This window comes from Ornithorhynchus anatinus, chromosome 17 (genome assembly GCF_004115215.2).
Source record: "Ornithorhynchus anatinus isolate Pmale09 chromosome 17, mOrnAna1.pri.v4, whole genome shotgun sequence".
Taxonomy (NCBI): Eukaryota; Metazoa; Chordata; class Mammalia; order Monotremata; family Ornithorhynchidae; genus Ornithorhynchus; species Ornithorhynchus anatinus.
Genome location: NC_041744.1, coordinates 12,131,395 through 12,149,765, shown reverse-complemented (window position 1 = coordinate 12,149,765; position 18,371 = coordinate 12,131,395). Strand labels below are relative to the sequence as shown.

Genomic DNA, 18,371 nt, shown 5'->3' with positions numbered 1-18,371 from the left:
GCTAAAATACAAAATTTCATTCGGTCCTTCAACAACATGCTTATTACTTTAACTGCTTATGGTGTCTTTGTAGAATTAAAGTACTCCTAAATATCAATAAGCTATGTGACTAGCATGGCCAAGTGGACAGAGCTTGGGCCCGGGAGTCAGAAGGATCTAGGTTCTAATGCCAGCTCCGCCACTTGTCTGCTATGTGACCCTGGTGAAATCACTTCACTGGGCCTCAGTTCCTTCATCTGTATAATAGGGATTGAGAATGTGAAACCTAAATGGGACAGGAACTATGTCCAACCCTATTATCTTGTATCTACCCCAGCGCTTAGTACAGTGTCTGGCACATAGTAAGGACATAAATATCATTATTTTCAAAAAGATCACTTTTCTGAGGAACTGCAGGGGGTCTCCAAACTACATTCAAGTCTGAAAAGGAAATGTTTTGGTTGCTCCATAATCCACCTCTAAGCTGCAGGACTGTGAATAGCTTTAATCCTTAAGTGTGGGCATTTGGCCTGGAATTTTCAGGGTAATTCAAAGGGCTGTCATCTCAAAATGAAAAACAAAGGAATTAAATTCCAAACACAAATTCTTCCCTACCATTTTCTGTGAAAATCAACCAAATCTTTCTTTTTTCCAGGTTTGATGGTCTTGGAACCAACTTCAGGATCTCTAAATATCAGAATCTGTAAATGAACTGTTATTTGGGATGTTTCCTATTTCAATAGGAAATTTGAAATTTTATCTCCTAAGAGGGGCTGCTGAAATACAAAGGGTAATGCTTCCATTTGTCTCGAACCTCCTGAATTGTGTCTAAACCGATAACCTTTTATCTACTCCAGTACTTAACACATTGAAAATGCTCAAAAAATACCATAATTTTATTATTATTGTAAATTAAAAAGTGGGTCATTTCCTTCAGTCAAAGGACTTAGACCGAATAACTTCCAATACTCAGAGGCTACTCAAACAGGCCAGTAATAAAAAAGCAGAACTGACGGCTTACTTTTGATATTTTGTTAATACTGCATTGGGAGAAGTTCCTTTATCACTCTATTATTGGCTGAAAGGTGCTTCAGAGTCTGAAGACACTGCTGCAGACTCTCCTCTAGAGAGATTATGCCAGGTCATGAATGCCATGACATTATGCATGTTTCTGTTGGCAAGGTGAGTCCAGCCCTTACTGATATTGCACCACTGCCTCCGGAGACTGCTCTTACCCAGGGTTAGAAGCAGATTCAGAGGAAACAAACTAGGCTGGGATAAATTCTGGGCTGGGTTGAAGAGATCTGGGAAACAGCCAGGGTGTGACTCTGGCAATATCGCTGCTATGGGGAAAGGGGGAAGGCTCTGTGCTGCTTCAGTTTCCTAAACCCACAAAGAGCTTGGGGGTGGTTGTCCTGTCCAAGCTCTTACCCTTTGTTTAACCCACTTGCAAATATCTCATATCAGTAATTGTTACCCTTGTTTTTCAAGAGCAAATTTGCATGAAGGCACAAAAGCCCATCATCAGCTTGTGATTGTTTCCCCCCCAACATTTTCTTCATGAACGTACATGAGAACATAGTTTAACATCAGCTTGTGATTGTTTATCCCCACAACATTTTCTTCATGATTGTACATGAGAACATAGTTGTAGACTACTTCATAAACAATGATTTTATCCTGTTTTATCATTCAAGCAAGTCTTGAATTACAGAACTTTTAAAAACCACAAAAAGAAAAAACAAAAAAACTGGGAGTCATTTAACTTGAGAAACTAACACTTCAGGATATCCCCGCCCCTCCAACTATCTGCTTAGAACAGTGCTCTGCACATAGTAAGCACATAGTAAGCACTTAACCTATCCAAGATAAAAAGGTAGAAAGTCACTCTTACCAGATAGAGCAAAAACGTATGTAGACCAGTTCCAAGTCCAACAGAAGACAGAATTCCTAAGCCTACCCAGTAGGCACACCAAAGAAACTTTTTTTCCATATACTGCACATACTGAAAAACAAAATGCAGAAGTCTGAATTGTTAGAATAGGAAAAAGCCCCCAGTATTCAGTTTAGCAGTTAAAATTCCAAAACAGATGAAAATGCACAATTAAACTCCTGAGTGGGAAGTCATAAACAATGGAAGAAGATAGAAAAGGGCAATTCATGATGCAGTTAATTAGCCTAAGATATCTTATCTAGCCACCATACTTCTTATAGGTTATACAAAGGGCTATTGATAAATCCAAAAGGTAACCAAATGAAGAAAATCTTTTTAAATGACTCATTTATCCTCCCCTACTGAAATGGCAAGGTTAAGCATCAGGTGAAGTTGAGGCAACATCTACCCTTGATTTTCAATGACAAGAACAATAATAAGATGACAGATGCAGTTCCATGCCACTGAAAGAAGTATTCAAAGTGACAGGCATCTTTTTAAAATCAGAACAGACTAAAGACAACCCAGAGTTCTGGAGGACAGGACAATATAGAGGTAGGACTCAAGGTTTCTTTTCAGAATCCGACTTCCCCCACTCCCCACTGCAACAACAACAAAAAAAAAACAACTGTACCTTGGGCAATTATTGTCTGCAAGTTGTTTCATTTCAAAACACTTGACTCAACAATTTACCACTTTTAAAAAGTTGTCTGAAGCTTACTTACCTCCTTAGCCAAGCTGAATTTCTTTATAAGGAAAACATAACGCCACATAATCTCATCCAGCTTTTGAAAAACTGAACTTGAATTATAACACAAATGAAGTCAGCTTTTCTCCATTCCTCTCCAAAGACTTCTGCCTATACATGAGCCTGTTTGATTAGGCTGAGCAAAATGTGGATTTGGCAGCAAAATCTTGCTGTTCAGATTGGACATCATCAAAGAGGCTTCACTGAAGGCAAAAGGGGCCTCTGAGTCTAAGTTTCAACACTGACAATTCAGAATCCTTATGGTAGTCAGGAAAATTCTATAACTTTAGGGAAACATAATCAGTGTCTAACTTTAGAGGAAGCGGAGACTTTAGAGGATGAAAGTGAGCTGCATTATATGAAGAATAAAACACTGCCTGAAAAACTGATGCAAACACAAATATTGAGGATTGCATATAGATTGATGAAAAACACTAGAAAATCAAGGTGACCTATTTGACAAAGCTCAGTTTGGAATTTGGGGAGGAAGGCAAGGGTCATGCAAAAGAGGAAAGTGTTTTGGATTATCCACTTACTTGTTGATGTGCCCCTTCAATATAATACGCAGCTGCAAGCACAGCAAGCAGCAATAAAAAAGACACCACAAGGCTTCGACGATGCCACAACCTTAAAAATAAACAAGCGAAAATCAGTTTCTTGCATTCTCAGCTTCATATATGAGTTTTTATCCAAACAATGCTTAGGTTAGGAATCTTGGGTGCCTGGGAAAAACTGGCAAAGACATCTACTTATGCACTGAGAGTGCTGCCACAGAGAAAGCAAGTGTGATCAAGAGGGAAGAGCACAGGATTGGGAGTCAGGAGACCTGGATTCTAATCCTGGCTCTGCCTCTGGCCTGCTGGGTGACCTTGGTCAAGTCACTGAACTTCGCATTGCCTCAATTTCCTCATCAGTAAAATGGGAATTAAGTATCTGACCTCTCTCCCACTCAGACTGTGAGCCCCACATGGGCATGTGTCTACTTGGATTGTATCTACCCCAGCGCTTAGAATGGTGCATGTCATATAGTAAGCACCAAAAAATACCAAATTTATTATCATTATTATTATTTACGGCTCCCTTAAACATTTTGACCTTGGTGTTGTAGGAATGGAGCCACAGTAGCATGACTACCTGGACTTGGTTCATATATCACCTTTCTCACCGTGATCCTTCAATTTTTTTAAATTTACATACTTACTCTGTGCCAGGCATCGTACTAAGCACAATGCCAACATGACATCCAAAAGTGAACATGTATTTTAGATGCACTTATCCACCTGTTTAAGTTTACAATAATTCAATTATTACTAGTTCTGATCTTTTCACTGACAAGAGTTACACAGTCCCTTTCATCAGATGCCATCCAGAAGGAGTCCAAATAAGAGGCCAAAGGAAAATTTAAAGTCTGGAAGATCTCCTATGCACACACTCCATAGCAACACCTACAAAGGGGGTCATTGGTTTGGTTTCTTTTTCTCTGGTGTGGCAAAGGATAAAATGTCTATTTTGTTGAGACATCAAAATTTTTCCACAATGACATTTCTGCATATAGATGAAGTATGTTATTTAACACCCTCTCTTTATCAACTCATGAAGAACTGCACTTCACTCCCAATTATGGCAGTGTTTTTCTAGACCTCAGCAGAGCGGAAACATCACTGGGATTCTCTTATTGCATTTAACCAGCTTTCACAGTAAAATTTCATAGGGCTTTTTGGAGGACTAGCAACTATAACCACTGCTTACTTCTGGGGACAATATTTGATTTTTTTCTGACACAGTTCTCTCCTTATTTTCCTCCTATCTCTGGCAGGTCCTTCTCAGTCTCTTTCATTGACTTTTCCTCTACTTCCCATTCCCTTACTGTAGGTGTTCTCACTCCTTTGGGGAGATCAACCACTCCCATGTTTTCACCACCTACCTCTATTTAGATAATTGCCAAATCTACTTTACTAATCCTGACCTCTCTCCTGTTCTGCAATTTCAAATTTCCTCTTGCCTCCAGATCCTGCCGCACCTCTATCTCGTTGTGTTAAACACTGAACTCCTCATCTTCCTCCAGCGATTCCTCACCTCCCCCTACCTCATCACTTGACAACACTATCATACTCCCTGTTTCTAAAACCCACAGCTTGGGTATTATCTTTCACTCCTTCCTCTAGTTCAACACACCATATTCAGTCTGATGCCTTTCAGTAATTTCTCCACATTTTCAGAATGTGTTCTTTCCTCTCCACCACACTTGTGCAGACAATTGGGATAACTTGGCTTTACTATTGCATCAGCCTCCTCACTGATCTCCCCCCATCTCCAATCTCTCCCATCTCCGATCAATCAGTTGCATTTATTGAACACTTACTGTGTGCAGAGCACTGTACTAAGCACTTGGGAGAGTACAATACAACAGAGTTGGTATACACGTTCCCCGCCCACAAGGAGCTTATGGTCTAGCTGGGGAGACGGACATTAAAATGAATTACGGATAAGTACTTAAGTGCTGTGGGGCTGAGGGTGGCATGAATAAAGAGTACAAATTCAAATGCAAAAACACAGCATAAGGGAGGGGGAGTAGAAGTATGGGTTTAGTCAGAGAAGAACTCTTGGAGGAGATGTGATTTTAATAAGGATTTGAAGGTGGGGAAAGTGATCGTCTGTTGGTTATGAATGGGGAGGGAGGGGAGTTCCAGACCAGAGGCAGGATGTGGCCAAAGGGTCAGCAGAGAGATAGATGAGACTGAGGAACGAGTCCGCTGGTGTTAGAAAAGTGAACAGGCTGGGTTGCAGTAGATCAATGGGGTAAAATATGAGGGGGAAAACTGACAGAGTGCTTTATAGCCAGTGATAAGGAGTTTTTGTTTGATGTGGAAGTGGGTGGGTTTAATGTGGAAGTGGATGGACGACCAGAGGTGCCTGAGTGGAGAGATGTGTTCTGAACTGTTTTTTAGACTACTGATCCAGGCAGCAGAGTGAAGTAACGACTGGACTGGGAAAAGACAGGAGGCAGGGAGGTAAGCAAGGAGGCAAATGCAGTAGTCAAGGCAGGATATGGTAACTGTTTGGATCACTATAGAAAAAGTTTGGATCGAGAGGAAAAGGCAGATTTTAGCGATGTTGTGAAGGCAAATCTGACTGGATTTGGTGACAGATTGAAAATGTGAGTTGAATGAGAGAGACGAATGGAGGATAATGCCAAAGTTACACATGCCAGGGAGGGTGGTGGTGCTATCTACAGTGATAGGAAAGGCAGGGAAAAGACAGGGTTTCGATAGGAAGATAAGGAGTTCTATTTTGGACAGGTTGGTTTGAGGTGTCAGCAGGACATCCATGTAGAGATGTCAGCAGGACATCCATGTAGAGATATCCTGAAGGCAGGAGGAAATGTGAGACTGTAGAGCAGGGGGGAGGTCAGGGCTGGAGGATAAATTTGGGAATCATCTGTACAAAGAAGCCATGGGAGCGAATGAGTTCTCCAAGGAAGTGGGTGCAGAAGGAGAATAGAAGGAGATTCAGAATTGAGCCTTAAGGGATGCTTCCTCTACTGTCAGAGGGAGGGAGGTAGAGGAGGAGACTGCAAAAAAGATTGAGGAGGAGTCAGAGAGCTAGGAGGAGAGGTCAGAGGAACAGGAGAACCAGGAAAGGTCAGTGTCAGTGAAGCCAAGGTTGGATAATGTTTCTAAACCACTTGGAAATCACTTCTTCAGGTACCCTTCCCTGATTCAATTCTAATTTCCCCATCCTATATCCCCCAATTGTTACTTCAGGCCTTCCTTGACACCTAAACCCTTATTCACAATCGCCTCCAACCCTACAGCACTTAAGTACCAAATGAATAAATGCTATTATCACAATTTATTTGAATGTCAGCTTCCCCAGCTAGATTGGAAACTCTTGAGGACAGGGATCATGTACATAGTTCAGTTTTCTCCTAAGACCTTAGTGCAGTCTCTGCCCACAGAAAGTGCTCAGTTAATGCTACTGATTAATTATCTCCCCACCCAGACTTAATATGGACTGGTTTATCTGTGCCGTTAGCCTTCATGGGTGTACAGGGCACTGTAGTAAATGGATATTCAGTAAACGCTATTACTGCTATGTGAGCAGGGTCTCCTAAGGCGTGGTTGATAAGATAGAGGAGAAGCCTTGGCCTTTTACCACATCAGGAGCAAGGGAGTTCACAAGTAACAAATTCCTGTAGCAAAGTTCTCTCCATCTCAACTGCTAAGAAAAGTTCCACGTTTCCTGAACTTTGTCCTAAGAAGGACTGGGAAAAATCAAGTCAGTGTTTTTACATATTCACAAGGAATATGATTTGTGATTCGCATTAATATGTGGCCACGAGAATAAACAATATCTGCCTTCAGTACCATTTTCTCTACAAAATGGCATGATTTTAGTCAAACATAACATCTTTTCTCCTGAATCAGGGTAAAATAATACTAGACAACGTAACTTTTAGATAACAAAATGACATCTGCAATTTTTAGTAATATTTGCAATTCTTGATTTCCTTATAAAGAAAACATATTTCTCCACTGACTTTAAAATTCAACAGATCTGTTATAGGAAGCAAGATATAAAGTTAATCTTAACATGCTTTACTTTATGGTCCATTCCTTCAAGTTTATTAGGATTTCCAGGGAAAAATACTGCAAGGTAATGAGTGGCTTCTTCCATAGGACAATATTCTGCCTTTCTTCCCGATCTCGTCTCTTCTTTACATTCAGGGAAGAGGGATCTGAAAACAAAACGACATTGCAAAATTATAAAGCTATACTTCCCAATTCCTACCTCATTTCAATACAAACAAAAAAATCAGGAAAAAAAAAATTGATCCGATGATTTGGGACTGAGTCCAACTTGGCTCTATGATATCTATGATATCTTCATATCAACTCTTGGGTCAGACTCAACCGTTGAAGATGCAAACACTTATTAACGGTATTAGGAAAAGTCAACTACTACATTAGAGCTTTGCCCACTTAGACTCTGATGGTTGTTTTTGAAGGTTTGTGGCACTGCCTCCAAAAACCTTGGAACTATTCCAATGCAGAAGAACTGCAATGGGATGGAATTGTAATTCAGAGATACCCATTAAAAATAAAACAAAACCATAGCAACACAATTAGAAATAACCAGAAATTCTATTTGGGAGGAAGGAGGAAATCCTTTATTGTTTCCATTAATGCAGCACAAATTATGGTGATCGCTCTGCACGGGTACGTGTTAGGCATTTCTGGCAAAGCAGCCACAATTCGTGCGGCTGTAAGGTTGGGGAGACAGCCAGCCAGGAAAACCTCAGAGGAGAAGCAAGATGACCACAATGAAAAATTAGTGCTGGATAATGAAGCAACAATCCCGGTCTCTCGTTTTTCTCAGGATTTCACTAACAATGCTGATCAATAAATTATAGTAGTTGTAGTATTTCTATTAGCCTAAATCTACTGTTTTCTCAAAACACACACCACAGATCCCAACCCGTATCTCCTTCTGAGTCTCAGGCTTATACTTGGTTTTAAATCACATTTTACTTTACCTGTGAAGTTTCCATTATGTTCCTTGTTCATTCCTATGCGTCTCTGTTCACAATCTTTTCCATTCTCTGCCATTTCATAGATCTGTTACTCTTGAGGACCTAAAAATTTTAAAACATCCTATTGTAAGACAAGCACTTGGACTTTTTAACAAAAACTTAAATTGTGAGGCAATTTTTTGTAGTCACCACCCCTAAACACTAATCACAGGAATCAAAGTATTCATTTAAATCACTAATTCAGAAATTTAGAAAGATTACAGCAACTCCTCTAGATTCCCAGCTAGAATATAAACTCCTTGAGGGCAGAGACTGTGTCGACCAACTCTATTATCTGTTTCCCAAGTGCACAGAACAGGGCTCTGCACACAGTAAGTGCTTAATTAATACCAGTGATTGACTGAACAACGATTCCCATGAAAACCATAAATGTTACTGGCAGGTATGGTTTTGTAGACTAACTTTTTAATCAGCATTCTGTTTAATAATTGCAGATCAAGAGACTATATGACTTGCCTATCGCCAAAGAATAACATTTACCCGATAGTTTATATTTGTAAATATTTTCATTTTTTTCTCCCCCATTTCAGTGTAATCTCTTTATGGGTGGTGCATGAGCTACTTGCTTGTTTTTTAACTTCCCAAGAGCTTAGTACAGTGCACTGAACCCAGTAGGGCCTCATTAAATATTATTCCTACTTCTACTATTTATATAAACCATTCTGAGAGACTGCTGAGCAAGGAGCAAGCTCCCTCTCTGCCTACCACTGGCCGGTTTTCAAGTCACAGATTAGAAGCCAAAGCAGGCTGAATGCAGCTCTATGAACTCCGCCACCTCCATTTAGATTTCCTCTATATGCCTTCTAGCTGGAGAATATGTCTACGGCCAAGTGGGTGAGTTTTACTTTGTGGCGTCCACTAGCAAAAATGAATAAATTATGATAAAATTAACGGTATTTCCATTATTCTAAACTACTGCTCTCTTGTGTCTCCTCTGAGCCATGAGCAGCTGATATAGTAACCATAATGGAGATCATGGTGTTAATTTGGCTTATACATATCCTAAAAATTATATTTACATCAATAGATAAAACACCTGGTAGTTTCAGCACGTTCAGGGCTGCAGGCAAACACTTATTCACTCTGCCACTAAACATTAAGGAATCTCAAGGGTTTTTTTTTTTTTAAGCCTGCAGCAGAAAGTATGTTGGAGCAATCTTGCTGACTACGCTAGATTGTTTATAGGAAAACAGCAGCTCCATGAATTCCCACAGTTCAAGTTTTCTCCCACAAGAGATCATTCTGCTGTTTTATTTGTCAAATTAAATTACTGAAGCTAGGGGGTCTACCATGTGGAAGCACAGGCATTCAATATTCACCTTGACAAGGTTGCTAAGAGTGGGAGTCATGAGTCTGTTGTATATTTAGCAAAATACTGTAAGGGGAACAATGACAATTACTGGTCAAGGAATAAGGGTGGCTTTGTGGACAGATCACGGAACTGGGAGTCAGAAGGACCTGGGTTCTAATGCCAGAAGCACTGACTGTCTGCTGTGTGACCCTGTTCAAGTCACTTCACTTCTCTGTAAAATGGGGATTAAGACTGTGAGTCCCATGTGGGACGGGACGGTGTCCAACTTGATTACCTAGTATCTACCCAGGAGCTTAGAACAGTGCCTGGCATATAATAAGCACTTAATAAATACCGTTTTTAAAGAAAGGGAGAGGCACAAGACATCATGCATGTTACTTTAGATTAGACTACACTGTAAGCCCATCCTTTAGACTGTAAACTCGCTGTGGGTAGTGAATGTGTCTACTTCTTGTTACCCTATACTCTCCCAAGCACTCAGTAGAGTGCTCTGCACACAGTAAGCACTCAATACGATTGAACTGAACTATAGGTACACAATGTAACATGATGTCACAGGCACCGTTTGGGGCCCATTTCATGAAATCATGGAATCTTTTTCAGAGGGACCCCCACACCTCCCACTCGCTCCCCTGTGTCCCCCTCCCAGGTCTGTGAGAACTCTGGCACCAGTTCCAAGCTGCAGAATTCGGCAGTGGGAGCCATGCCAGAGGACAGCTCGGTACTGAATATAAAAATCACAAAAACTCGACACAAAAGCACCTGCTTTCGTATCGGTCCTGGCTGGGGGACAGACTGGCTGAAAAATGGATGAATAGTCACCCTACATGTAGGTAACTTGCTTCATTCAGAAGAACTATTTACCTTTATTACATGGGAATTTATATAATGGGAATTAATGCTCTCCCTGTGAACAGTGAACAAAATAAGAGTTACTTAAATTACGAACGTAAAATGTTCCAAAAAATTTCTTCATTAGAAAAACATTCTGAAAACTGATTGTTTTCCTCTATTTACTCTTTCCCATATCCACATCTTTTTGAGATTAAATAATTTTAAGCAAAACAACTTGCTCTTTATGAGTTCTTATTCATAAAAATGGCATTGTGCAATTTATTTGAGAAAATAGTTGCAAAAGGAATTCTCTTCTCTGCAAAATGGGATTCTTTCACAATAGACTAAAGAAAAAATATCATAGTGACATTTCCTCCTCCAAACTTTTCCCCTAAAAGCTAGAATAGACTGGCATTTTGTTTTGTAAGAAATAATCCAGGAAACTAGAGCGTATTCTTTTAATTAGCTCTTTCCTTCATAAACAAGTTGAATTTCCAGTTTCAAAATTGAAAGGACTGAAATGTTTAACCATGCAGATCGTCAAAAAAGCATTAATTAAAACACCACCCATAATCCATTCTTATTCTTATTCATATTTTTAAAAGTAAAATAATTCAGGTTTTCTCTTCAGACATATATGTCAGCATATTTCTTCTATCTTTTGTTGAATAAAAGCTATGGAGAAATATAAAGTTCAACTGGGGAAGTCTGTTCACGATGACTCGTCCCAGAGAGGGTAGTGACCCAAAGATGGCTTGCTTTCCTTGAATTTTTAGGCTCAAGGATACTAGGTCTTTTTGTCATTGGAGGCAGAGATAGAATATTTCCCCAGCCTGGAACTCCCTCCTCCACCTCGTGACTCCCTTCCCCACCCAAAACCCAACAGCTCTATCCTTCTCCACAGTTCTTCTAAGATTCCACCTCCTCCAACAGGCCCATACTGATTAATTTTCAACATCCTACTCGTTATTGAACTGACAGCCACTTTTAGCACTTGCGAGTTTGTGCATTTAATTCTATAAATATGTAAATACTCATACATATATGTACAATATTTATTCTGACTATCTGTAAATACTTTTCTGTCTCCTTTAGAAAGAACCCTCTGGGCAGAGAATGTGATTTGAGATTGGGGTTACTCAAATTCCATTACTACAGTCTCTAGATTGTACGCTTTTTATGGGCAGGGAACATGTCTGCTAATTCTGTTGTGTTGTACTCTCCCAAGTTCTTGGTATAGTGCTCTGCACAAAGCAAGTGCTCAATAAATATCATTGAGTGATTATTAATGTTGGTATTTGTTAAGCGCTTACTATGTGCCGAGCACTGTTCTAAGCGCTGGGGTAGACATAGGGGAATCAGGTTGTCCCACGTGGGGCTCACAGTCTTAATCCCCATTTTACAGATGAGGGAACTGAGGCACGGAGAAGTTAAGTGACTTGCCCACAGTCACACAGCCAACAAGTGGCAGAGCTGGGATTCGAACTCATGAGCCCTGACTCCAAAGCCCGTGCTCTTTCCACTGAGCCAAGGAGAGTTGTTCAAACTGTTCCATTTGGGGACTGATAGGAAATAACGTATTTGGTGAAGAAACAATTGTTTGAACACTGAAAAATGAGCAGAGGAACAAATGTGCTTTTTTGCAGCTGCCAAATGAAATGAGCACACTATCTAGCAGAGTGCTACTCACCCCAAGGACATTTAATAAAGCTTTATTGATGACAATTAAAGTGGCGATCTAAGCGAGTGCTACCAGGAGGAGGAAACAGGAAAACTGAATAAATCTAATTCAACAGCAGGAATTTAATCACTAGATTCGAAGCCAATCAAATTTAGAGGTACTTCCTCGAGGAAGCCCCCTGGGTGAGCAAGTATCAGGTCAGGATGCCATTTTAGTAATTATCATTTTAGCCTACTTCCCACGTGGAGGCTGGGAAAAGGTAAAAGGTCGGGGTGTGGGCCTTCTTGGGTTTTCCCCAGTCAAAAGACAGGGCTCATGAGCTCCTTCGACCCCAGAAGCCCCAGAAATGTGTTCTTCTGGTTGGAGATCAGGGCTGCAAGTGAAGAGGAGCTACTCCAGTTGCCATTTCTGATGCTGGGTTTAGGGTTTCCTCTTTGAATCAATTCTAGAGTCAGAAATGTGATCCTGACACCCCCTTGGATTCTTTGAACGATGCTGACTTAAAAAAAACCCAGAAACACTCAATTTCAACACTGAGCACTGCCTTTAGGGGTAGAGGTCTAACTGTAAATGTTTTGGGGTTTTTTTTAAAATGGTATTTGTTAAGCACTTACTATGTGTCAGGCACTGTACTTAAGTGATGGGGTAGATACAAACTAGTCAGGTTGGACACAGTTCATGTCCCATGTGGGCCTCACGGTCTTAATCTCTTGTGGGCCAGGAATGTGTCTACAGACTCTATGATACTGTAACTCTCCATGCTTATATGGCACAGTAAGTGCTCAATAAATACACTAGACTGATTTTTAGCTAGAACTTCAGATGTCCTGGGAAAATGTTTTCTAAAGTTATAACTCTTCCTCTTTCTTCTGAAATAACTCTAATGGCTTAACTATACTTACCCTTTTAATTGTATTTTAAATCAACCTGTTTTACATCATGAGCTCAATTTTCAAGAAAGAGAATGCCGCACCCAATCACTGTCATCTTGGCTATAGTCTATCTACTGAGCGCCTACTTGGTGTGCCTACTTGATGTGGTGCTGTATGCTAGGTGCTTGGGAAATACAGAATAAGTGAGAATGGACCTAGAAATATTTACTAGAATAGTCAAAATAAATCACCACATGAACATATGCAAGAGTACTGTGGGTGAGTATAAATAAATTCCTAAGTGTTAGAGTTGGCTGATGTGTTTATATGGCTTAGAGTGCTGGAAAAGAATTGTTGGAAGAGGTGTAACTTTAAGAGAGCTCTGAATGTGTGAAGAGCTGTGGTCTGTTGGATTTGGCAGGGGAGATGGGGAGTTCCAAGATGGGAGAATGGCATTTCTGAAGGGATGGAGCTAGGAGAGTTGAGGGCACATCACAGCTAAAAGACTGGCTTTGGAGGAGAGAGTGGGATGGGGGATAGAGGGTGAAGAGATTGAATAATAATAATAACAACAACAATAATATTTGTTAAGCACTTACTATGTGTCAAGAATCGTTCTATGTGCTGGGGCAGACACAAGCCAATCAGGTTGGACACAGTCCCTTTCCCACAAGGGGCTCAAAGTCTTAATCTCCATTTTACAGATGAGATAACTGAGGCACAGAGAAATAAGATGGGATGAGCTGTGAAGGGCTTTGAGGTGCATCGTGAGGAGATTTTGTTTGATGTGGAAAGACAAAGGAAATCAGTGAAGGGTTTGGAAGAGAGGAGAGATGTGGGCTGAGGGACACTCCAAGAAGGTGATCGGTCTAGCAGCATATAGTATAGGTAGGAATTGAGAGAGGCTAGAGGCTGGGGGACCAGCGAGGAGGTCGAGGCAATGAGCCTAGCTACAGTATGACCGGAGCTCATCTCAGGATGATAGCAGTTAGGGTGAAGAAGGGGATGATCTAGGATATGCTCTTTTGGAAAAACCAGCAGGATCTGGCACCACAGACTGAATGCAGTCAGTCCACACTTCACTCCACTGTCCGGATCATTTTTCTACAAAAACATTCAGGCCATGTATCCCCTTGTCTCAAGAACCTCCAAGGGATGCCCATCCACCTCCCCTTCAAACAGAAACTCCTCACCGTTGTTTTTAAAGCACTCAGTCACCTTACCCCCTCCTATCTCACCTAGCTACTCTCCTATTACAACTCAACCCTCTCACTTCACTCCTTCCCACTGTACCTCCATCTCTTCTTATCTCACCACCAATCTCCAGGCTCCATCCTGCCTCTGGCCTGTAACGCCCTCCCTCCCCTTATTCGACAGAAAACTACAGATAACTACTCTCCCTGGCTTCAAAGCCTTTCTGAAAGCACATCTCCTCCAAGAGGCCTTCTCTGACTAAACCCTCCTTTCCTCTTCTCCCTCTCCCTTCTGTGCCCCCTGACTTGCTCTCTTTATTTCATCTCCCCCCCCCAGCGCTATATCACTTAAGTGCACATCTCTAATTTACTTATTTATCTTAATGTCTGTCTCCCCCTCTGTCCAGTACTCGTTGTGGGCAGGGAATGTGTCTGTTGTATTGTACGCTCCCAAGCGCGTAGTATAGGTAAAGAGTAAGTGCCTCATTGAGGACCTAGGGAAACGAGCAGGAATCTTCTTTCATTCACTCATTCAGTCATATTTATTGAGCATTTACTGAGCGCTTGGGAGAGTATAACAGAACAATTAACAGACACAATCCCTGCCTACAACAAGCTTACAGTCTAGAATCAGACTGAAGCATTTAGCATCTTGATGCTTCAGGTGAAACCTTGAGAGGCGATATGGGTGCAGCTTCTAAAAATAAAAAATGTGGAAAATTCCTGGCTTAAGGAAGCAGCGTGGCTCAGTGGAAAGAGCTCGGGCTTGGGAGTCAGAGGTTATGGGTTCGAATCCCAACTCTGCCACTTGTCAGCTGTGTGACTGTGGGCAAGTCACTTCACTTCTCTGTGCCTCAGTTACCTCATCTGTCAAATGGGAATTAAGACTGTGAGCCTCACGAGGGACAACCTGATCACCCTGTATCTACCCCAGCACTTAGAACAGTGCTCTGCACATAGTAAGCACTTAACAAACAAATACCAACATTATTAAATTGATTCACATTCTAGGGCAAGTCAGGGGAATACGAACTTGGTGAACTGAGTTTAGCCAGCCACTTTAACTGAGTCGACAGAAGTTTTGGAGAGCATTTAGTCAACACCTGAATTCCTGCACTCAGAGTCCTTTCTGACACTGAACGTGGCAGGGTTTGCGGGGGGCGGGAGGGGCATAAAAAGTCATAGTAGGGGGCAAAAGGGCAGGAAAGGAAAACTCCAAGATCAACCTAGCGAAACAGCCGCAGCTGAAAAAAATCAAACTCTGGGCACCCGCCACATGGAGAGATAAGGAGGTTAAAATTCATGTCTGCCCCACCTAAGGCAAGACATCTCATTGTGTTCGCTTATGCCCTCTGATGGCACGGCTTTCGAAACGGACTGAGCAGCAACTATACTGAAAACAGTCACGGTGGGCAACATACCTGGAAACAGTTTACTTGGGAACGAGGGGAGAGAAGAGAAGAAGTCAGGCAGGAAGATTAAAATCTTATCTTTATCACTGAGAAACAGTCCTATCTTGAAGACTTATCTAAATACCAAGAACATCAAAAAGCAGTTACTAACTTACTTAAAAAGCAGCTGAAACATTCAAAATAAGAATGACCTCATGATATAGTTTTCCTTTGTTTCGGACAGTAGCTGTTTAGAAAATTCTGCATTAGTGAGTGCACAGAAGATTCTTTGTGAGCCACTCATCTAGTACTGACAGCACAATTAAGCTCTATTCTGCTGAAACCGTGGCCACAATGTCTCTAAAGTGCAATGAAAATCTTAGTTTAAATTATTCCAAGTTGAAATGATCACCAAACTGTTTTTACTTATCTTCTTGACCTCGGGCTGCACATAGAAATCAAGGTTTCAACTAAAATATTAAAAAGGAGGATCAAGTGTAGTTTGGAAAATAAATAACAGCGAGTTTAACTTGCTCTGAGTCTTTGACAGGCTGACTTTCTAATTTGGAGGTTGACTGTGCATTACCCAAAGACTCCTCCCTGTGCTTGTCACCACCATCGCAGAATGGAAATGATTTTGCAAACTCATTCATTCATTCAATTGCATTTATTGAGCGCTCACTGTGGGCAAAGCACTGTACTAAGCGCTTAACACTCAAAAAACCCTCCACATCATTTGAAGAGGTTCTGCACTTACAAAACTTTCTCAGGATACTCATAAACTGAACAGTTGGACGGGGAAAGGAGAGAAACTTGAAATCGTAAAAGTTACGGTACCCTCTTGTATTGGAGTGATGGGGGCCGTTGTTCTGTGGATTTTCAGGGGTGATGATAATAATGATAATGATGGTATTTCTTAAGTGCTTCCTATGTGTCAAGCACTGTTCTACGTCCTGGGATAGATACGGTATTATCAGGTTGGACACAGTCCCTGTCCCACATGGGACTCACAGTTTTAATCCCTATTTTTCAGATGAGGTAACTGATGCAGAGAAGGTAAGTGAGTTGCCCAAAGTCACACAGTAGACAAGTGGCGGAGCCAGGGTTACAACCCACGACCTTCTGACTCCCAAGCCTGGATTCTTATCCACTAGGCCACGCTGCTTCCATTGCTCTGCCCTCTCACTTTTGGGGTTGAATTTTCCAGGCTCCACCAGCCCACGTCTCTGACACGAGCAAAGTAGGGTTGAAGAGAGAGTCTTCACTGCAAACACTTTTCCCCAACACCTCTGTGCCTGTCACTTCTCTCCCCATTGGCCTTTCCCCACTTTTTAAACCCTCCCGTCACCTCTCTTTTTTGTCGCTTATCTGTAGCAGTGTGGGAGGCTGCTGGAGGCTCAGCTTTGAGAAGGTGGTGATCAGGTGAGACAGTGAGAAACCATGGAGACACACCTTTCAGAGAGATCTACATCAGGAGACAGTGATCTACATGCCATCCTTACCCTGGCGAGGCTCAGGGAGAAAGACAGACAGGGAAGGGCAAAAGGCAAACAAATCTCTGCTGGTTTTTTCTTCAGCAATAATAACAATAATCATTATTATGGTACTTAAGCGCTTACTTAGTGCCAACCACTGTTCTAAGCACTGAGCACTGTTTTAAGCACTGAGCGTTGTTCTAAGCGCTGAGGAGCCCTCATCTTTGAGCAGGAGAATAATGGGGAAAGTGAAGGTGATGTGTAAGCATCAAGTGCTTACCACCATTTGACTCCACACTGCCAGCACCAGCTCCTCTTTGGGACAGAGCCAAAGGGGGGACGGAGGGAGAAAGGTCCAGTCAAGTGTCTCCACAATATATTTAATTGCTTTACACCAAGATCTGAAGACCCAGAACCCTAACCTTCGTTACAGAGCAACAAGCAATAGGCCCCCATCTAAAAGATACCAGACAATGGGTCTTATTCTTGTTTCATGCCATTCCAAAATGAAATGGAAAACACTGAGTTTTAATGGCTTCATTCGCAAAACCTTTAAGTCTGCTTTACGAATTAAATATCCTCCTTCAGTACACTAATGACTGCAGTTCTAAAGCAAAGCCAAATACATCTATTAGTATGTTTAGTGACATTATTAATAATAATAATGGTATTTATTATGCGCTTACTATGTGTCAAACACTGTTCGAAATACTGGGGTTGATACAAGCTAATCAGGTAGGACACAGTCCATGTTCCACATGGGGCTCTCAGTCTAAGTTTCCAATTTGCAGATGAGGGAACTGAGGCACAGAGAAATAAAGTGACTTGCCCAAGGTCACACAACAGAGAAGTGGCCCATCCAGAATTGGAACCCAGGTCTGTACTCTGTCCACTAGTGACAAAGCTCTAGTCACTCTCAACTACTGATCGGATAAAAATTGGGGACTTACTAAACTTTCACCAGCTCATACAGTATTTATCCTCCTTTAGTTCTGTCATTTGTTACTGTTACCAGTGGCCCAATGGGCCACTGGACACATAAAGGGGTGGAGTAAGTAATAGCAGCAGGATTGTGCAGTGAGACTGCATCCTGTTCGGGACAGCCAAGATGATCATTTTTGGAAATTCTCACTCTTGGAAAGGGAACCGAAAAGGGGCTCCCAGAAACTGACTCTGTATTACCCAAAGTGGAAACTTACTGCTCTCCTCTCCACCAAAAAAGGGGTAGTATTCATTCAGCTGTATTTATTGAGTGCTTACTGTGCACAGAGCACCTTGTACTAGGCGCTTTGGAGAGTACAATATAACAGTAAGCAGACACATTCCCTGCCCATAACAAGAGCTTACAGTCTAAAGGAGG

General features: G+C 41.5%; 1 protein-coding gene across 4 annotated transcripts in view; it reads right to left on the bottom strand.

The window, feature by feature from the left end:
* VMP1 (vacuole membrane protein 1) overlaps nt 1-18,371 on the bottom strand; it is a 107,330-nt gene that overhangs the window by 76,898 nt on the left and 12,061 nt on the right. For 3 of the 4 annotated variants that reach the window (XM_029081811.2, XM_029081812.2, XM_039914405.1), the window contains exons 2-5: nt 8,197-8,295; nt 7,263-7,398; nt 3,197-3,287; nt 1,874-1,984 (exon numbers count right to left, since the gene is read on the bottom strand). In XM_029081811.2, the coding sequence (XP_028937644.1) occupies nt 1,874-1,984; nt 3,197-3,287; nt 7,263-7,398; nt 8,197-8,269 (411 nt within the window). In that variant the 5' untranslated portion in view covers nt 8,270-8,295. Of the gene's footprint in view, nt 1-1,873; nt 1,985-3,196; nt 3,288-7,262; nt 7,399-8,196; nt 8,296-10,392; nt 10,417-18,371 lie in introns of those variants that run through there. The other variant, XM_039914404.1, reaches the window with a different exon arrangement.